This window comes from Chiloscyllium plagiosum, unplaced genomic scaffold (assembly GCF_037043375.1).
Source record: "Chiloscyllium plagiosum isolate Xiang-an unplaced genomic scaffold, Cpla_swu_hap1 HiC_scaffold_5, whole genome shotgun sequence".
NCBI classification, from domain to species: domain Eukaryota; kingdom Metazoa; phylum Chordata; class Chondrichthyes; order Orectolobiformes; family Hemiscylliidae; genus Chiloscyllium; species Chiloscyllium plagiosum.
In genome coordinates this window covers 36,950,824-36,966,093 of record NW_028270143.1, presented here as the reverse complement: position 1 = coordinate 36,966,093, position 15,270 = coordinate 36,950,824, and the positions used below count along the sequence as shown (strand labels likewise).

At 40.2% G+C, this 15,270-nt stretch overlaps 1 protein-coding gene across 2 annotated transcripts in view; it reads right to left on the bottom strand.

The window, feature by feature from the left end:
• crppa (CDP-L-ribitol pyrophosphorylase A) overlaps positions 1-15,270 on the bottom strand; it is a 259,642-nt gene that overhangs the window by 237,083 nt on the left and 7,289 nt on the right. For both annotated transcript variants that reach the window (XM_043689823.2, XM_087987109.1), the window contains exon 2: positions 8,365-8,644. In XM_043689823.2, the coding sequence (XP_043545758.1) occupies positions 8,365-8,644 (280 nt within the window). The remainder of the gene's footprint in view (positions 1-8,364; positions 8,645-15,270) is intronic.

The following is a 15,270-nucleotide window of genomic DNA, read 5'->3' as shown; positions in this document are numbered from 1 at the left end:
GTCAAATCAAATAATCAGCCATTTGTGCACACTCAAAAGATACTGTAATGACAATGGCACTGACTAGCAACTCCAAGGACAAAGAGTTCAAACTCCACCAGGACAAGTTGTGAAACTGAGTTCAATAATTTAGGAATTTGTTACCTAATAGAAGAAATAAAGTGCTAAAAGATAAGTGATGCATCAATATTCCTCAGAGAAATCAGCTTGCTTCCTCTACCTAGTAAGGATTGGATGCAGTCCTATATGGATATGTTCTAATCAACCTGCTCAGAGATGTTATTACAGACCTATGGAGTGGTGCGATTTAAATCTGGGCCTCCTGGCTCAAAGGCAGGGATATTATCACTGTACTAGAAGAACCCTTCCAATATGCTATATGATTATTTATTCCCCATTGGCTGTTCACTCTACTGTGACATCTAGGAATGGCAGTTTGTGCTTAGATTAGATTCCCTACAGTATGGAAACAGGCCCTTCAGCCCAACAAGTACACACCGACCTTCCGAAGAGTAATCCACCCAGCCCCATTCCCCTAACTAACGCACCTAACACTATGTGCAATTTAACATGGCCAATTCACTTGACCAGCACATCTTTGGATTGTGGGAGGTAACCGAAGCACCCGGAGGAAACCCATGCAGATACGGGGAGAACGTGCAAACTCTACACAGAAGTCACCCAATGCAGGAATTGAACCTGGGTACCTGGTGCTGTGAGGCTGCAGTGCTAACCATTGAGCCACCATGCTGCCCATGTTGCTGTTTTCCTCCTCTTTCGTGAATTTTATGTCAGTAAAGGTATTATTGATGGTCATGAAGGTTTCCTCTAATTGGTTTTGTTCAGTGATTCAAAGGTGTTATCCAAATAGCAGACCCAAAGTTTGGGTTGGATGGTTAGCAGAGCTGTTTGTTCAAGTCTCTGCATTACTGCCTCTGCTAAGAACCCTGATATTGGAGATCCATGGGTGTTCTGTTGGTTTGTCTGGAGGTTTTGTTGTTGAAAGTGAAGTGTGAGGTAAGGCATAGATCCACTAACTTGATGATACTGTCCTTGTTGATGAAGTTATTGATGTTTGGTGTATGTGTCTTTGGGCCTTCTAATAGTGTAGGCAGTGTTTCCTTGGCTAGGTTAATGTTGATTCATGTGAACGGGGCTGTTACATCAAAGGAGATTGGCATAAAATTCACTAAAGAGGAGGAAAACAACAAACTGCCATTCCTAGATGTCACAGTCATGCAAACAGCCAATGGGAAATTTCAAACCAGCATCTACAGGAAAAACACATACGGACAAAATATTGATTTACAGAAGCAATCACCCCAACATCCACAAACGAAGCTACATCAGAACATTATTTCAACAAGCCACAACACTGCAGCATAGAGGAACTACACAGAGCAGAGGAAAATTACCTATACCATGTATTCAAAAAGAATGGGTACCCAGTGAAGACAGTCTGCCGATTTCTCAGCAACAAACCCAAACACGCAGACAATACACATCCAGAAACCCTAGCCACTCTCCCCTACATCAAAGACATCTCAGAAATGACTGCCAGACTACTCAGACCCTTGGCATCATGGTAGCCCATAAACCCACCAACACTCCAAAACAGCAGCTAATGAAGAACTTGAAAGACCCTATGCATACAACAAGCAAAACTAATGTCATTTACAAAATAGCATGCAAGGACTGTATCAAACACTACATTGGACAAACAGGCAGAAAACCACCATCAGGATAAATGAACAACTAGCCACAAAATGACATGACCCTCTCTCACTAGTATCTTTACATACAGATAAGGAAGGACACCACTTCGACTGGGACAACACATCCATCGTAGGACAAGCCAAACAAAGACATGCACGAGAATTCCTAGAAGCATGGCATTCCAGCTGGAACTCTATCAACAAACACATCACGTTAGACCCCAGCTACCCCTCCCTGAGAAAAAGAACAGGAATTGACTTCACCATAGGAAATGACATCACCAACCCAAAGAAACCCAAACATATAAAAAGAAAGCAGGAATTATCAGCAGTGCTTCACCTGAGGCCCACTGAAGATGTTTCTTAGTAGGGTGACAAAAAGTGTGGAAATTAATCTTCCAGCTCAGCGAGCAAACCTACATCCATTATGACTTTCTTGCACAACAATTTTTTATGACTGTAATAAACCAAAATAAATTTAACTTTTGGTGAACCTCTATCAGCACAGCATTGATAGTTGAAATATATCTCACCTTAAGTACACAAACATTTACTTACTTATTAATAAGTAAGCTAAGAGGTAGGTCTCCAGTCTTGAGTAATATTACAAAACCTATAAGAAATTCAAATAATGATACTATACAGAAGGGGGTAATTTATCCAATTGAACTTGTGCTGGTTCCACAGAAGCTATTTAGTTAATCACACTCACTTATACTTTTCCCAAGGTGACATATTTATTTTTCCTCCAGTATTTCTTCTGTCCTCTTTCGAATGTTATTGCTGAATCTATTTCCTTTTCAGGTGGTGCATTCCAGATCACAACTACTCACTATTTAAACAACAAATCTCATGAAGTTTCTGGTTACTTTTGCCAATTATTTTAAGTCTGTGTCCTTGTATTCCTCTGCTCCTGCAGCTTGGAACAGCTTCTCTTTATGTACTTCATTAACATTTGAATCCCACTATTAAGTCTCATTTTAACCATAGTTTCTACAAGGAAAAGAACCAAGCTTCTCCATTCTCTATGCATATATTTCATTTATCGTCTTCATTTGTTCGACTTGCTTGAAACGTCCTGTTACCCTTTCTCTCCTGAATTAAACACTCGTGATAGAAAATAGTCTATCACCCATGGGCTCACCGATCTCGGGACTCATAGCAGAAGCAGTAATGCAAAGGTTAGAACAGTCTTACCACAAATTCAACCCAAACTCTGGCTCAGATACGTGGATGACACCTTTGTAATCATTAAAAACACGGAAATAGAGAAAACACACCGGATCATCAACTCCACACTCACAGGAATCCGATTCACGAGAGAGGAAGAAAAGGACAACCACCTCCCATTCCTAGACGTGAGGGTACAGAGAACACCAAACGGAGAATTCAGCACTAAGGCATACAGGAAAGCCACACACACAGACCAAGTCCTGAACTATGAAAGCAACCACTCCAATACACACAAACGAAGTTGCATCAAGACACTATTCAAAAGGGCCACAACACACTGCAGCACACCAGAACTGCAAAAAGAGGAAGAGGAACACCTATACAAGGTATTCGCCAAAAACGGATATCCTCGCAATTTCATCAACAGATGCCGAAGGGAAAGACAACGGAACGAGGACATGCCGCAACCCGAAGGACTAGCCACACTACCATAGATCAAGAACATCTCTGAAATGACAGCCAGACTACTGCGACCACTAGGACTCATAACAGCACACAAACCAACAGCCACACTCAGACAACAACTCACCAGAACGAAGGACCCGATACCCAGCATGAGCAAAACTAATGTAGTGTACAAAATCCCATGCAAGGACTGCACAAAACACTATATAGGACAAACAGGAAGACAGCTAATGATCCGCATACATGAACATCAACTAGCCACGAAACGACACGACCAGCTATCCTTAGTAGCCACACACGCAGACGACAAGCAACATGAATTTGACTGGGACAACACTACCATTATAGGGCAAGCCAAACAAAGAACAGCCAGGGAATTCCTAGAAGCATGGCACTCATCCACAAACTCCATCAACAAACACATCGACCTGGACCCAATATACCGGCCACTACAGCGGACAGCTGAAACTGACAACCGGAAGCAGCAGGGACAGGCCACTATAAATGCCGGAGGAAACACCACAGAAGCGCTTCACAGGAGGCTCCCAAGCACTGAGGATGTCACCTAGACAGGGGACAAAACGTTTGCAACAGAAACTTCCAGCTCAGCGAACAGAACCACAGCAGTCTATGTATTGTGTTGAAAATGTGTTGCTGGAAAAGCGCAGCAGGTCAGGCAGCATCCAAGGAACAGGAGAATCGACGTTTTGGGCATAAGCCCTTCTTCAGGAATGAGGAAAGTGTGTCCAGCAAGCTAAGTAAAAGGTAGGGAGGAGGGATTGGGGGAGGGGCGTTGGAGATGCGATAGGTGGAAGGAGGTCAAGGTGAGGGTGATAGGCCGGAGTGGGGTGGGGGCAGAGAGGTCAGGAAGATGATTGCAGGTTAGGAAGGCGGTGCTGAGTTCGAGAGATTTGGCTGAGACAAGGTGGGGGGAGGGGAAATGAGGAAACTGGAGAAATCTGAGTTCATCCCTTGTGGTTGGAGGGTTCCTAGGCGGAAGATGAGGCGCTCCATCTCCAACCGTCGTGTTGCTATGGTCTGGCGATGGAGGAGTCCAAGGACCTGCATGTCCTTGGTGGAGTGGGAGAGGGAGTTGAAGTGTTGAGCCACGGGGTGGTTGGATTGGTTGGTCCTGGTGTCCCAGAGGTGTTCTCTGAAACGTTCCGCAAGTAGGCGGCCTGTGTCCCCAATATAGAGGAGGCCATAGCAACACGACGTTTGGAGACTCCGGCCTATCACCCTCACCTTGACCTCCTTCCACCTATCGCATCTCCAACACCCCTCCCCCAAGCCCCTCCTCTCTACCTTTTATCTTAGCCTGCTGGACACACTTTCCTCATTCCTGAAGAAGGGCTTATGCCCGAAATGTCGATTCTCCTGTTCCCTGGATGCTGCCTGACCTGCTGCGCTTTTCCAGCAACACATTTTAAGCTCTGATCTCCAGCATCTGCAGCCCTCACTTTCTCCTCTATGTATTGTGTTGGTTCACCAAAGACAGAGGATAGTCCAACATAATTTGGCCTACTCTCTCATCTACAAATGTCACTGGCTAATAACAAAGAATAACAGCAGAACAGAAGGAGGCCATGTCTACTCTTTGAAAGAGCCACCCAGTTGGTTCCACTCCCTGTTCTTTCCCATAGCCCTGCAATATATTCTTCTTTTCCAGTTATAAATCTTATCCCCATTTGAGAGTTATTACTGAATTGATTTCCACCAGAAAAGTGCATTCCATAGCGAAATAATTCAAAACAGTCTGTTCATTTCTCGGATTTTTTTAAACGAATTATTTTAAATCTGTTCTCAGCTTACTAACTGTCTTGTCACCAGCTTTCTTGCTTATTCTTTCAAAAACTTACATAATTCGAATACCTCTCCTTAAATCTTTCCTTCAAGAAAATAAAAACTTGTGCTTATAAAATGCCTTTGGAAAGTGATCAGTTCTTCAAAACGCTTTACAGCCAAACAAGCACTTCTGAAGAGGATCCCTACTCCCATACAAGAAGGCGAGCATCAGACTTGCACATAGCACTTTCCCACAAACAGCAATTTGAAAAGAGCAGCTGGGGCTGGTTTAATTGCATTGGTTGACTTTAACTTTCTCTGCTTTTTTTTTTAAAATTCAATTTTGTTAGTCTTTGTACATATAAGTTTGCCATCCCGGAGAAATTATCACAACTAATTTTTCATTCGCCCTATTGTGCTGAACTATTGTCCCTTATTTCAATTTGGAGCTGAGGAAATGGTTTCTTGTTATTTTTTCTCCTTTCACCTTTCTCCACACATAGCAACGTCCACAGCCAGGAAAACAGGTCATCTATTTCCAAGATTCTTGTTGATATAATTTTAACTGCATGACAACAAAATGTCACTTGCTCTGAAATATTCTCTTTGTATGGCATAGTTCTATAATACAGTAAACATCAATAACCCATTCCTAAAGTCCTTGATATCATTCCAAAGCATCTCGTCAAATTATATTGAAGCAACAGTTAGTAATAGAAAACCTTTATGTACTGAAAAATTTGTATTAGAAATTTAATACAATATTCCCTCCATGAAACAGATGCCACATAATCAATAGAATAACCTTCATTTTTCCCAAACCTGCTGTTATTCAATGCACACAACATAGGAGTATTTTAAAAATACAAGCAGAGCAGACATCTTCTCCTGAGAACTGGATGCAGTTTCCACTGCACCATGGACCTCCTGACATTTATGTAACATATCAACCTTGATAACCAGAGTTGGTAACATTGACACACCATTAACCTTTTCCATTGATCATCTTTACATAAAATCATGCAGAGAATTTATAGCACATATATGGGTCTTTTGACCCAATAGCTCTAACAATGCCAGTGTTATTTTGGTTCATGGAAGTTGCATACTCAAACAATGAGAATATCTGGTCCAATCACAAAAATATGCATTTGCTACATTCCAGAGTTATTTTGTTGTACAAGTAGATTATAGAGAAGTGTGACTCTGAGCCAGAAAAATTGACTATAGCAGATGACAGTTAACACGTTGGCAAAATATTTCACCAGTTGACACTTGAAGCAACATTGAGCAATGTTGCTTAGTTCATTTTTAGCAATTGCTATCTTGATCAATTCACCTCCAAGTCAATCCAAGCTGCTAAGTAACAATGACTTGTCTATGATGGTTAGTACTTCAAGTTAGCACTATGGAGCGCCCCATGTGCCTGACCTTTGAATGAAGACAAATGAAAGATCACGAGATAGAATATTCGATTGGTCAAATTTCTGCCCTCATAACACAATGCAATGATGTCAATTGCATAGACCCTAGCACCTAACCTCTGCGCGAGATCTTTTATTTCAGACCTGACAAAGCATGGGATCATCATGTCTGAATGTTGGGGTAAAAGCTAATGTGTCATGAGAACAACCTTATAAAAGATATTAAAATGCAAGCCCAAAACAGTTTGTGAAGAAATCTAAGTCGAAAGAATTGTTAGGCATATAATGATCATTTACGTAATAAGAAAATAATATTTCAGTGGGTATACTGATCCAGAGTTCCTGAATTTCTATTCAAAATCTTTAGTAGAATCTTGACAATTGGCTGAATAGCCATTTTGACATGATTCCTCCCAGGGTTCCACAAATCTCCCACTAAAGAAAGAGCAGGAACCCCTTGACAAATGAGGGTCATTCTATTAAATGCAAATGTTATCCGTTATAAACTTTTTTTAAAAACTCATCGAATCCCTACAGTGTTGAAATAGATTGTTCAGTCCACCAAGTTCACACCAACCCTTCAAAAAGCATCCCACAGACATCCACGCCCCTACCCTATCCCTGTAACCTTCCATTTCCCCATGCCCTCCACCGAGCCTGCATATCCCTGGACTCAGTGGTCAATTTAGCATGTCCAATCCACCTAACCTGCGTTTCTTTGGATTGTGGGAGGAAACTGGAGCACCCATAACAAACCTACATAGACACAAAGAGAATATGCAAACAGACAGTTGCCCAAAGGTGAAATCGAACCTGGGTCCCTGGCGCTGTGAGGCAGCAATGCTAACCACTGAGCCATCGTGTCACCCTGTTATTGATATTGATTCGTTGGAGTGCTAACTCTGATCTTGTAGTAACTAATTGCAAAATGCTTGGTGTTCAAACAAGACACTAAATCCACAAATTAGCCAATGACCAAGCATTATGTTATTGCACTGAATCAGAAGGTCTGAGACTCAGTCTCTTCTCTGTGGTAAATTAGATGCTTGGATCCAAGGCTTGCTCCAAGAGGGTGATGATTGGCCTCATAGCTGATGATTCAGAGCAGGTGGGAATTATTCAAGGTTACAGTTCATGATCATTTGAGACCACCATGGAAAGTGTGAAAGTTGAAGGAAGACAGAAGCCAGCTTTGTTGTATCAACTTGAACAATCAAATAACCTATTAATATTCAAGGTCTGGGTTAACATGACTAGCTGGATTATGACCACATCATAGTGACTGCCTTCAGGACTGAAAATAAATAGTAATTCACTAGGGAACAGGAAGTACCCATATAATTCACACAATGAATGTTTCTGTAAATACAGGTCTTTGTGAAGTTGATAAGGTCAGTAGAGAGGGGTAGGGGAGTTCAGAACAATAGAGCTAACATTAAAGTTAACATTAGAGCTAAGCCAGACAGAGATTGAAGTCAGAAAGCACTATTCCACACAAAGGATTGTGGAAAATTCAAACTTTTGCCCTGCTGTAAACATTTCACTGCACTCCTATGCTTCTGTACTTGAGTACGTGTCAATAAATGAAATTTTCTTCTTGTTTCCCCCTACTCTACCAAAAGCTGCTGAGCCGCGGACAATTGACAATGTCAGAATTAATGTCAATACACATTTGCCCAGAACCAAGGCTGGAAGTGCAGTTTAGATACAGATTAGTCAAGATCTAATTTACAAGTGAAACCAGTTCAAAGAGCTGAATGGCCTCTGGTTCTTAGCAGCGGCATCATAATATTCTTACATACCCCACATTCCTTCGCAGCTGTGGCCACGTGGAATAACATATCTTCCTCTACGAAAGGCCTCACCGCATCATGGATGATCACCACTTCAGGTTTCTGCAGCCAAGCTATACAAGGTTGATTTTCCACAAATGCTTTTAGCCCATTGAAAATAGACTGGTGACGAGTGAGTGCACCCTCAACAACTGTTGTTCTCGAGTGCCCATAACGCTTTATAATCAAATTCATCAATTCAAAGTTCTGTTTTGACACCACCACGACAATGTCATTTATCCAATGAACTCTGTAAAAGAAAAATAAAATGTATCAAGAAGAAACAAAGACATTTCACAGAATTGTAAACAATATTAGTACTACTGTAGACATAACTTCTTCATGCAAGCCAATCATAAGATTAACATTAGATTAATTATGTAAGGGTCTTCAAACAATCTTTTCAATACTCCTTACAGGATTTATGTAGATCTCAAAACAGCCAATTCCAGTTTTTGAGATGGCTTTCTCAAAACCTAGATTTTCAGCACGTCAGAATTTCTCAAGAGCTTTTTAAAATGATGGATGTCCCTGCTTTCCCAGGCTTCCCTACTTTCTGGACTGCCTAATATGGGTGTGGGCCAGCTCACTGCATGATCCCAAACCCTGCACATCACAAATGGCCACTTCATGAGCCATATCACTTATTCTGGGTAGTAATCCAGTAAATGTCCCCGAGCTGCCTCCACTGCATTTACATCTTTTTTAAATAAAGAATTCATAATTGCACACATTATTTGAGATGTGGTCTCATCAATATCCTTTTAAATTGGAGCATAACATCATTACTTCTATGTTTAATTCCTCTTGTCACAAAGAAAAACATCTTATTCTTGAATACCAGCTGCAAGAGCAACCTGACTAATGACTCATGCACTGAAACACCTATGCCCTCTGCACCTCAGAATTTGGCAGTTATTCTGAATTTAAGTACCCTAAAGACACTGCTTTTTTATTCTTCCTTCCAATGTCACATTTTCCCACATTACACACCACCTGTCAGATTTTTACTATTTGTTCAACCTATCTATATCCATCTGCAATTTCCTTACGTCTTCTACACAACATACTTTCCTGTCTCTCTTGGTGTTATTTGAAATTTTCGGCATGATGCCTTCACTCTCTTTATACATTGCAAATAGTTAAGCCCCATCACAGATACTGTTGACTCCACAAGTTGCATCCTGCTAATCAGACAAACACATTCTCTTATTTTCTGCTGGCTAGTCAGTCAATCTTCTATCTCTGCAATTATGTTACTCCCTAAACCATGAATTTTTATTTTCGCAAAAAAGCAACTTATCGGGAGCTCCAAGTATAGTACATCTACAGCTCCCTTTTATGCAGAGCACGTTATTCCTTCACCAAATGTCAACAACTTGAAAGCATGCTAACTGTTCTGATGTATCTTGAGGTTTTTTTTTTAAAGTATTAAGCTACAATCTCTTCAAATGATCAAATCTAACACTTTCCCTACGCCAGATGTCAAGTTTGCTTGCCTATAGTTTCCTGCGTATTGCCTCCCTCTTCATACTTTGGAATGCTCAGTTGCTATTAAAGGCAATCATTTTGAATTAAAAATGTTCCAGTCATCAAGAACTCCCACCTACTCAATGAACTTTCCAATATTTCAGCAATCTATGCCTATTCTTTGCATGTTGTTCACATGTTCACTCGGCCGACTTGCACTCAGTCAACAACATTCGGTCCAACTCGTCCATGCCGACCAGGCATCCCAACCTAATCTCGTCTCACCTTACAGCACCCGTCCCATAACCCTCTAAACGCTTCCTATTCATATACCCATCCAGATGCCTTTTAAATGTTGCAATCATACTAACCTCCACAACTCCCTCTGGCAGCCCATTCCACACACACACACATCACTCTCTGCGTGAAAGCATTGCCGCTTAGGTCTCTTTTATATATTTCCCCTCTCAACCGAAATCTATGCCCTCTTGTTCTGGACTTCCCCACCCCAGGGAAAAAACTTTGTCTATTTACCCTATCCATGCCCCCCCCATGATTTTATAAACCTCTAGAAGTTCACCCCTCAGCCTCCGATGCTCCACAGAAAACAGCCCTAGCTTATTCAACCTCTCCCTATAGCTCAAATCCTTCAATCCTGGCAATATCCTTGTAAATCTTTTCTGAACCCTTTCAAGTTTCACAACATCCTTCCAATAGGAAGGAGACCAGAATTGCATGCAATATTCCAACAGTGGCCTAACCAATGTCCTGTACAGCTGCAACATGACCTCCCAATTCCTGTATTGAATACACTGACCAATAAAAGGAAAGCATACCAAACGCCTTCTTCACTATCCTATCAACCTTAGACTCTACTTTCAAGGAGCTATGAACCTGCACTCCAAGGTCTTTTTGTTCAGCAACACTCCCTAGGACCTTACCATTAAGTGTATAAGTCCTGCTAAGATTTGCTTTCCCAAAATGCAGCACCTCGCATTTCTCTAATTAAACTCCATCTGCCACTCCTCAGCCCACTGGCCCATCTGATCAAGATCCCGTTGTAATCTGCGGTAACCTTCTCCACTGTCCATGACACCTCCAATTTTGGTGTCATCTGCAAACTGACTAACCATACCACTTATGCTCGCATCCAAATCTTCGATAACAACAACAAACAGTAGTGGTCCAAGCACCGATCCTTGTGAAACATCACTGGTCACAGGCCTCCAGTCTGAAAACAACCCTCCACCATCACCCTCTGTCTTCTACCTTTGAGGCAGTTCTGTATCCAAATGGCTAGTTCTCCCTATATTCCATGAAATTTAACTTTGCTAACCAGTCTTCCATGGGAAACCTTGTCGAATGCCTTACTGAAGTCCATATAGATCATGTCTACCACTCTGCCCTCATCAATCCTCTTTGTTACTTCTTCAAAAAAACTCAATCAAGTTCGTGAGACATGATTTCTCATGTACAAAGCCATATTGACTATCTCTAAACAATCCTTGCCTTTCCAAACACATGTACATCCTGTCCCTCAGGATTCCCGCCAACAACTTGCCCACCACATATGTCAGGCTCCCCGGTCTATAGTTCCCTGGCTTGTCCTTACCACCTTTCTTAAATAGTGGCACCACATTAAACAACCTCCAGTCTTCCAACCCCTCACCTGTGACTATCAATGATACAAATATCTCAGCAAGAGGGGCAGCAATCACTTCTCTAGCTACCCACAGAGTTCTAGGGTATACCTGATCAGATCCAGGGGATTTATCCACTTTTATGTGTTTCAAGACATCCAGCACATCTCCTCTGTAATTTTTCAAGATGTCACCATCTATTTTCCTACATTCTACATCGTTTTCCTATATCCTTTCTTAAATTAGGAAAACAATAATATACTATGTACTTCAGATGTGATCATTCAAGGCCCTGTAAACCAAAACATAATTTTGCAGATTTACTTTTCCCATCTGCAAAATATCTCATCGCTGGTTTTGTTGTAAAAGTTTGTTTTGAGTTAGAAAATTTTAGGTTCAACCCCAACTCCAGAAATTTGGGTAGAAATTTCAGTAGATTATTGACTGAATGTTGCACAATTGTGGTTCTAGTTTTTCAAATGAGATGTCAAACTAAAACCTTGTCAGCCCTTTCAGGCACAAGACCAGACTATGGTATTTCAATCGAACAAAAGACTCTGAGTAAGTCTCAACAACAAAGATAACAGGCTGTCTCAATAATTTAAGGCAGACTTTAAAAATTTAGGACAAGGACCAGCTGAAAACTGGTGAATAAATGTACACTGAAATTCATGCCAAATAGATCTACGAAAAGCATATTAAAAAGGTGTTGAGGCACGCATTTATATCCTGAAGACAAAAATATATCACTGAGGAAACAAAATAAGCCAGTTATGTATTGAGTTGCAGACAGAAACATATAAGCTACAGACAGAAATTGAAGGAAGATAGACATTTATCATCAAAAGTACACCAAAACAGTGGGTCATAATTTATGAACTGTGCTGCACAGCTTGAGAGAGACAAATATACACTGGGATAAAGACACAAACTGCGAATTAGAAGCCAGGGATTTAATTTTCTTGGTAACAAAGTTGTGCTGTTAAAGATTTTCCACCTATTTCATAAAGCCCTGATCCCTCGACAAGAGACTTTTTTTTAATCTTTGTGCAATTATTAGAGTTGTGGACAATGGCTCATTGCGTTCTTGCATATGTTACAGAAAAGAGTGAATATCAGCTGCAGCAATCACCAGAGTCCAGAAAATAAAACACAGACGTTTTGCAAAGAAATTGGTGAGTTGACAAAACACACTACACGTGACATTGTTGATGTCAATTGCACTGACACATCTGAGGTGAGGTTTAACAAGGAAGGACAGCAAAGAACGATAGATTGAGGAGACATTTTCATGGGAACAGACATATGTGGAGTATTAACACTGTGGGAGATCAGCTGAGACAAATGACCTGTTTCCACGCTGTTTCTAAAGCAGATTAGACAATAAAATTCACCACAAGTATCATGAAGATAGCTACAAACATAGAAACCAGATGATCTTGCTTCTGTGTCACTACTTCACTAAAATGTGAAAAAAACAATTACAATATGTATGGTTTTACATTTTCTAAATTATTTTAGCTTTCCAAAAGTACTTGTTTTTAAAAAAATGATTCTTTTTTATATTAACGGAAAATATTTTGGAGCAGAAGAGAAATACTTTTGATTCTCCCCCAGAATAGGTTGCTTTTAAAATCTCTTATTTCTCCCTCCCAGTAGATATTCACACTGGTGCTGTTCAGAGTAAGCAGATAACCTGAGGCACTGCAACTGGCCATTGCAATCCTACCCGAGCGAGTAAGTCATTGTCCCTGCTTCTAATTGTTATCCTACAAAACCTGTTGGGAAAGGTACATTTAGAAAAGGCTACAAAAATCTGTTAGGAAATGTGTGCTTAGAAAAGGCTTGGTAAGTCGAGCTTAGAAACAGATAGTCGACACCAGAGTAAAGTATCACAAAGTCACCCCCATCAGGAAAGGAAGGAGACAAGTCTATAAAACAAATTACCCTGATCGTTACAACTTTGGTTCAAAGATACAGCATTGAAAAGCAAACAGTGCCATTAGAATTTTACAACAAGTATTTTAACAATCTGAAGTGTACCAACCAATCTCAATTTATGAACTGAAAGGATTTAGCTGTTAATCACTCAACTGTGTGAGGCAAGACACAGTTCTATAATACAAAACCAACAACTCAATGCTTTTGCTTGAAATTACCAGTAGAAAAATATTGGATAGTTACTCTGATATTTTTCAATGAAGACATTCACCCTTAAAAATCTTCTCTCTTACCAAACAAACAAACAACAACAAAGAAGTAGGTCATTCAATCTCTCGAGCATGATCTGCCATTTAATAAAATTATAGTTGATCTGATTTTAACTTCAAATTCACATTCCTTCTCAAACCTGATAACCACTTGTCTCTTGCTTACAAAGAATCTGTCCACCTCTGCCTTTTTAGGAAAGAGTTCCTAAAATACACAAGCCAGTGTAATGTAAAAAAATTCCCTCCTTAGCATCATCCTGGCAAAGTAGGACTTACAATCAGCATTATAACAATGAATAGAACTTCAGAAGTTAGAATATCCTTTTCAAATTCTAACAAGTTTACAGGTCAAGGTGCTACGTTTATGTGTCTGTTGCATGAATTTAACCAAAATGTGCAAGGGCACAAAGTCAGGCCAAACAATTAATATTTATTTTGCTTAAATATATTCAAAAGGCACACAATCTGTAGACAGTCAATATTTTTTATAATCCATATGACATCTTATAAATTCCTTCTATGGAAATAGAACCAGTCTGACTCACTAATGAAACAGACAGTATTCTAACCTCACACCTTTAGTACATTGTCTGAGCTGAAACAACACTTTTTTTTAATAAACCTTAAATTATCTCAGGAATGTGACTTGGAAGAAGTTCTGGGATTTATACATTAATGAATTGAAACCTGTAGCCCATTCTAAAAGATGAAAGGCTTAACAGTAATCTTGGTTTGCTCAATATATTGCATTGGTGTATGACACTATGATCTTTTGCTATAAATTCTGTGTCCTATTCCACTAGCTAGCTGACAAAGGAGCAGCGCTCCAAAAGCTTCTACTTCCTGGTGTCGTGTGATTTTTAACTTCGTCCACCCCAGTCCAACACTGGCACCTCCACATCATATTATATTTATGCTTCTCGTCACATAAAGTTGTAGATTTTGCAGGAACCTAATTTTTTTCATTAAATCCTGTCTGGCATACTATATATATCAAGGTTCTGGATTAGTGGTGCTGGAAGAGCACAGGCTTTGCCTGTCCTCGGATGCTGCCTGAATTGCTGTGCTCTTCCAGCACCACTAATCCAGAATCTGGTTTCCAGCATCTGCAGTCATTGTTTTTACCTCTATATATATCAAGGGCTGAGTTCAGCTATTAACTCACCAATCCCCAAAATTATCCTTCATTACAAGTGACTACACTTCAAAAGTATCTCATTAGCTACAATGCACTTTGAGGAGTACTTAGATTGGGAAAGGTGCCGTACAAAATCTTTTCTTTCTATTGTTTCCCAGAGAATGAGGAGTAGTAGAAAACTCCCCTCCTTTCCCACACCCATTTAATTGCTGTAGATTGTTTTTAGGATAATACATTTTTAATTCATGAGTGTTTAACTATTTATGTATTTTATATTTAAGATGTTTAAGATTTATATGCAAGCGACATACAGACGTTTTTTTAAGCAAGATGCAAGGAAAGCAGAGTATTTGTTGTATTTTATGTCATAGACTTCGCTGGTGGGCAAGTTGTTGGAGGGAATCCTGAGGGACAGGAT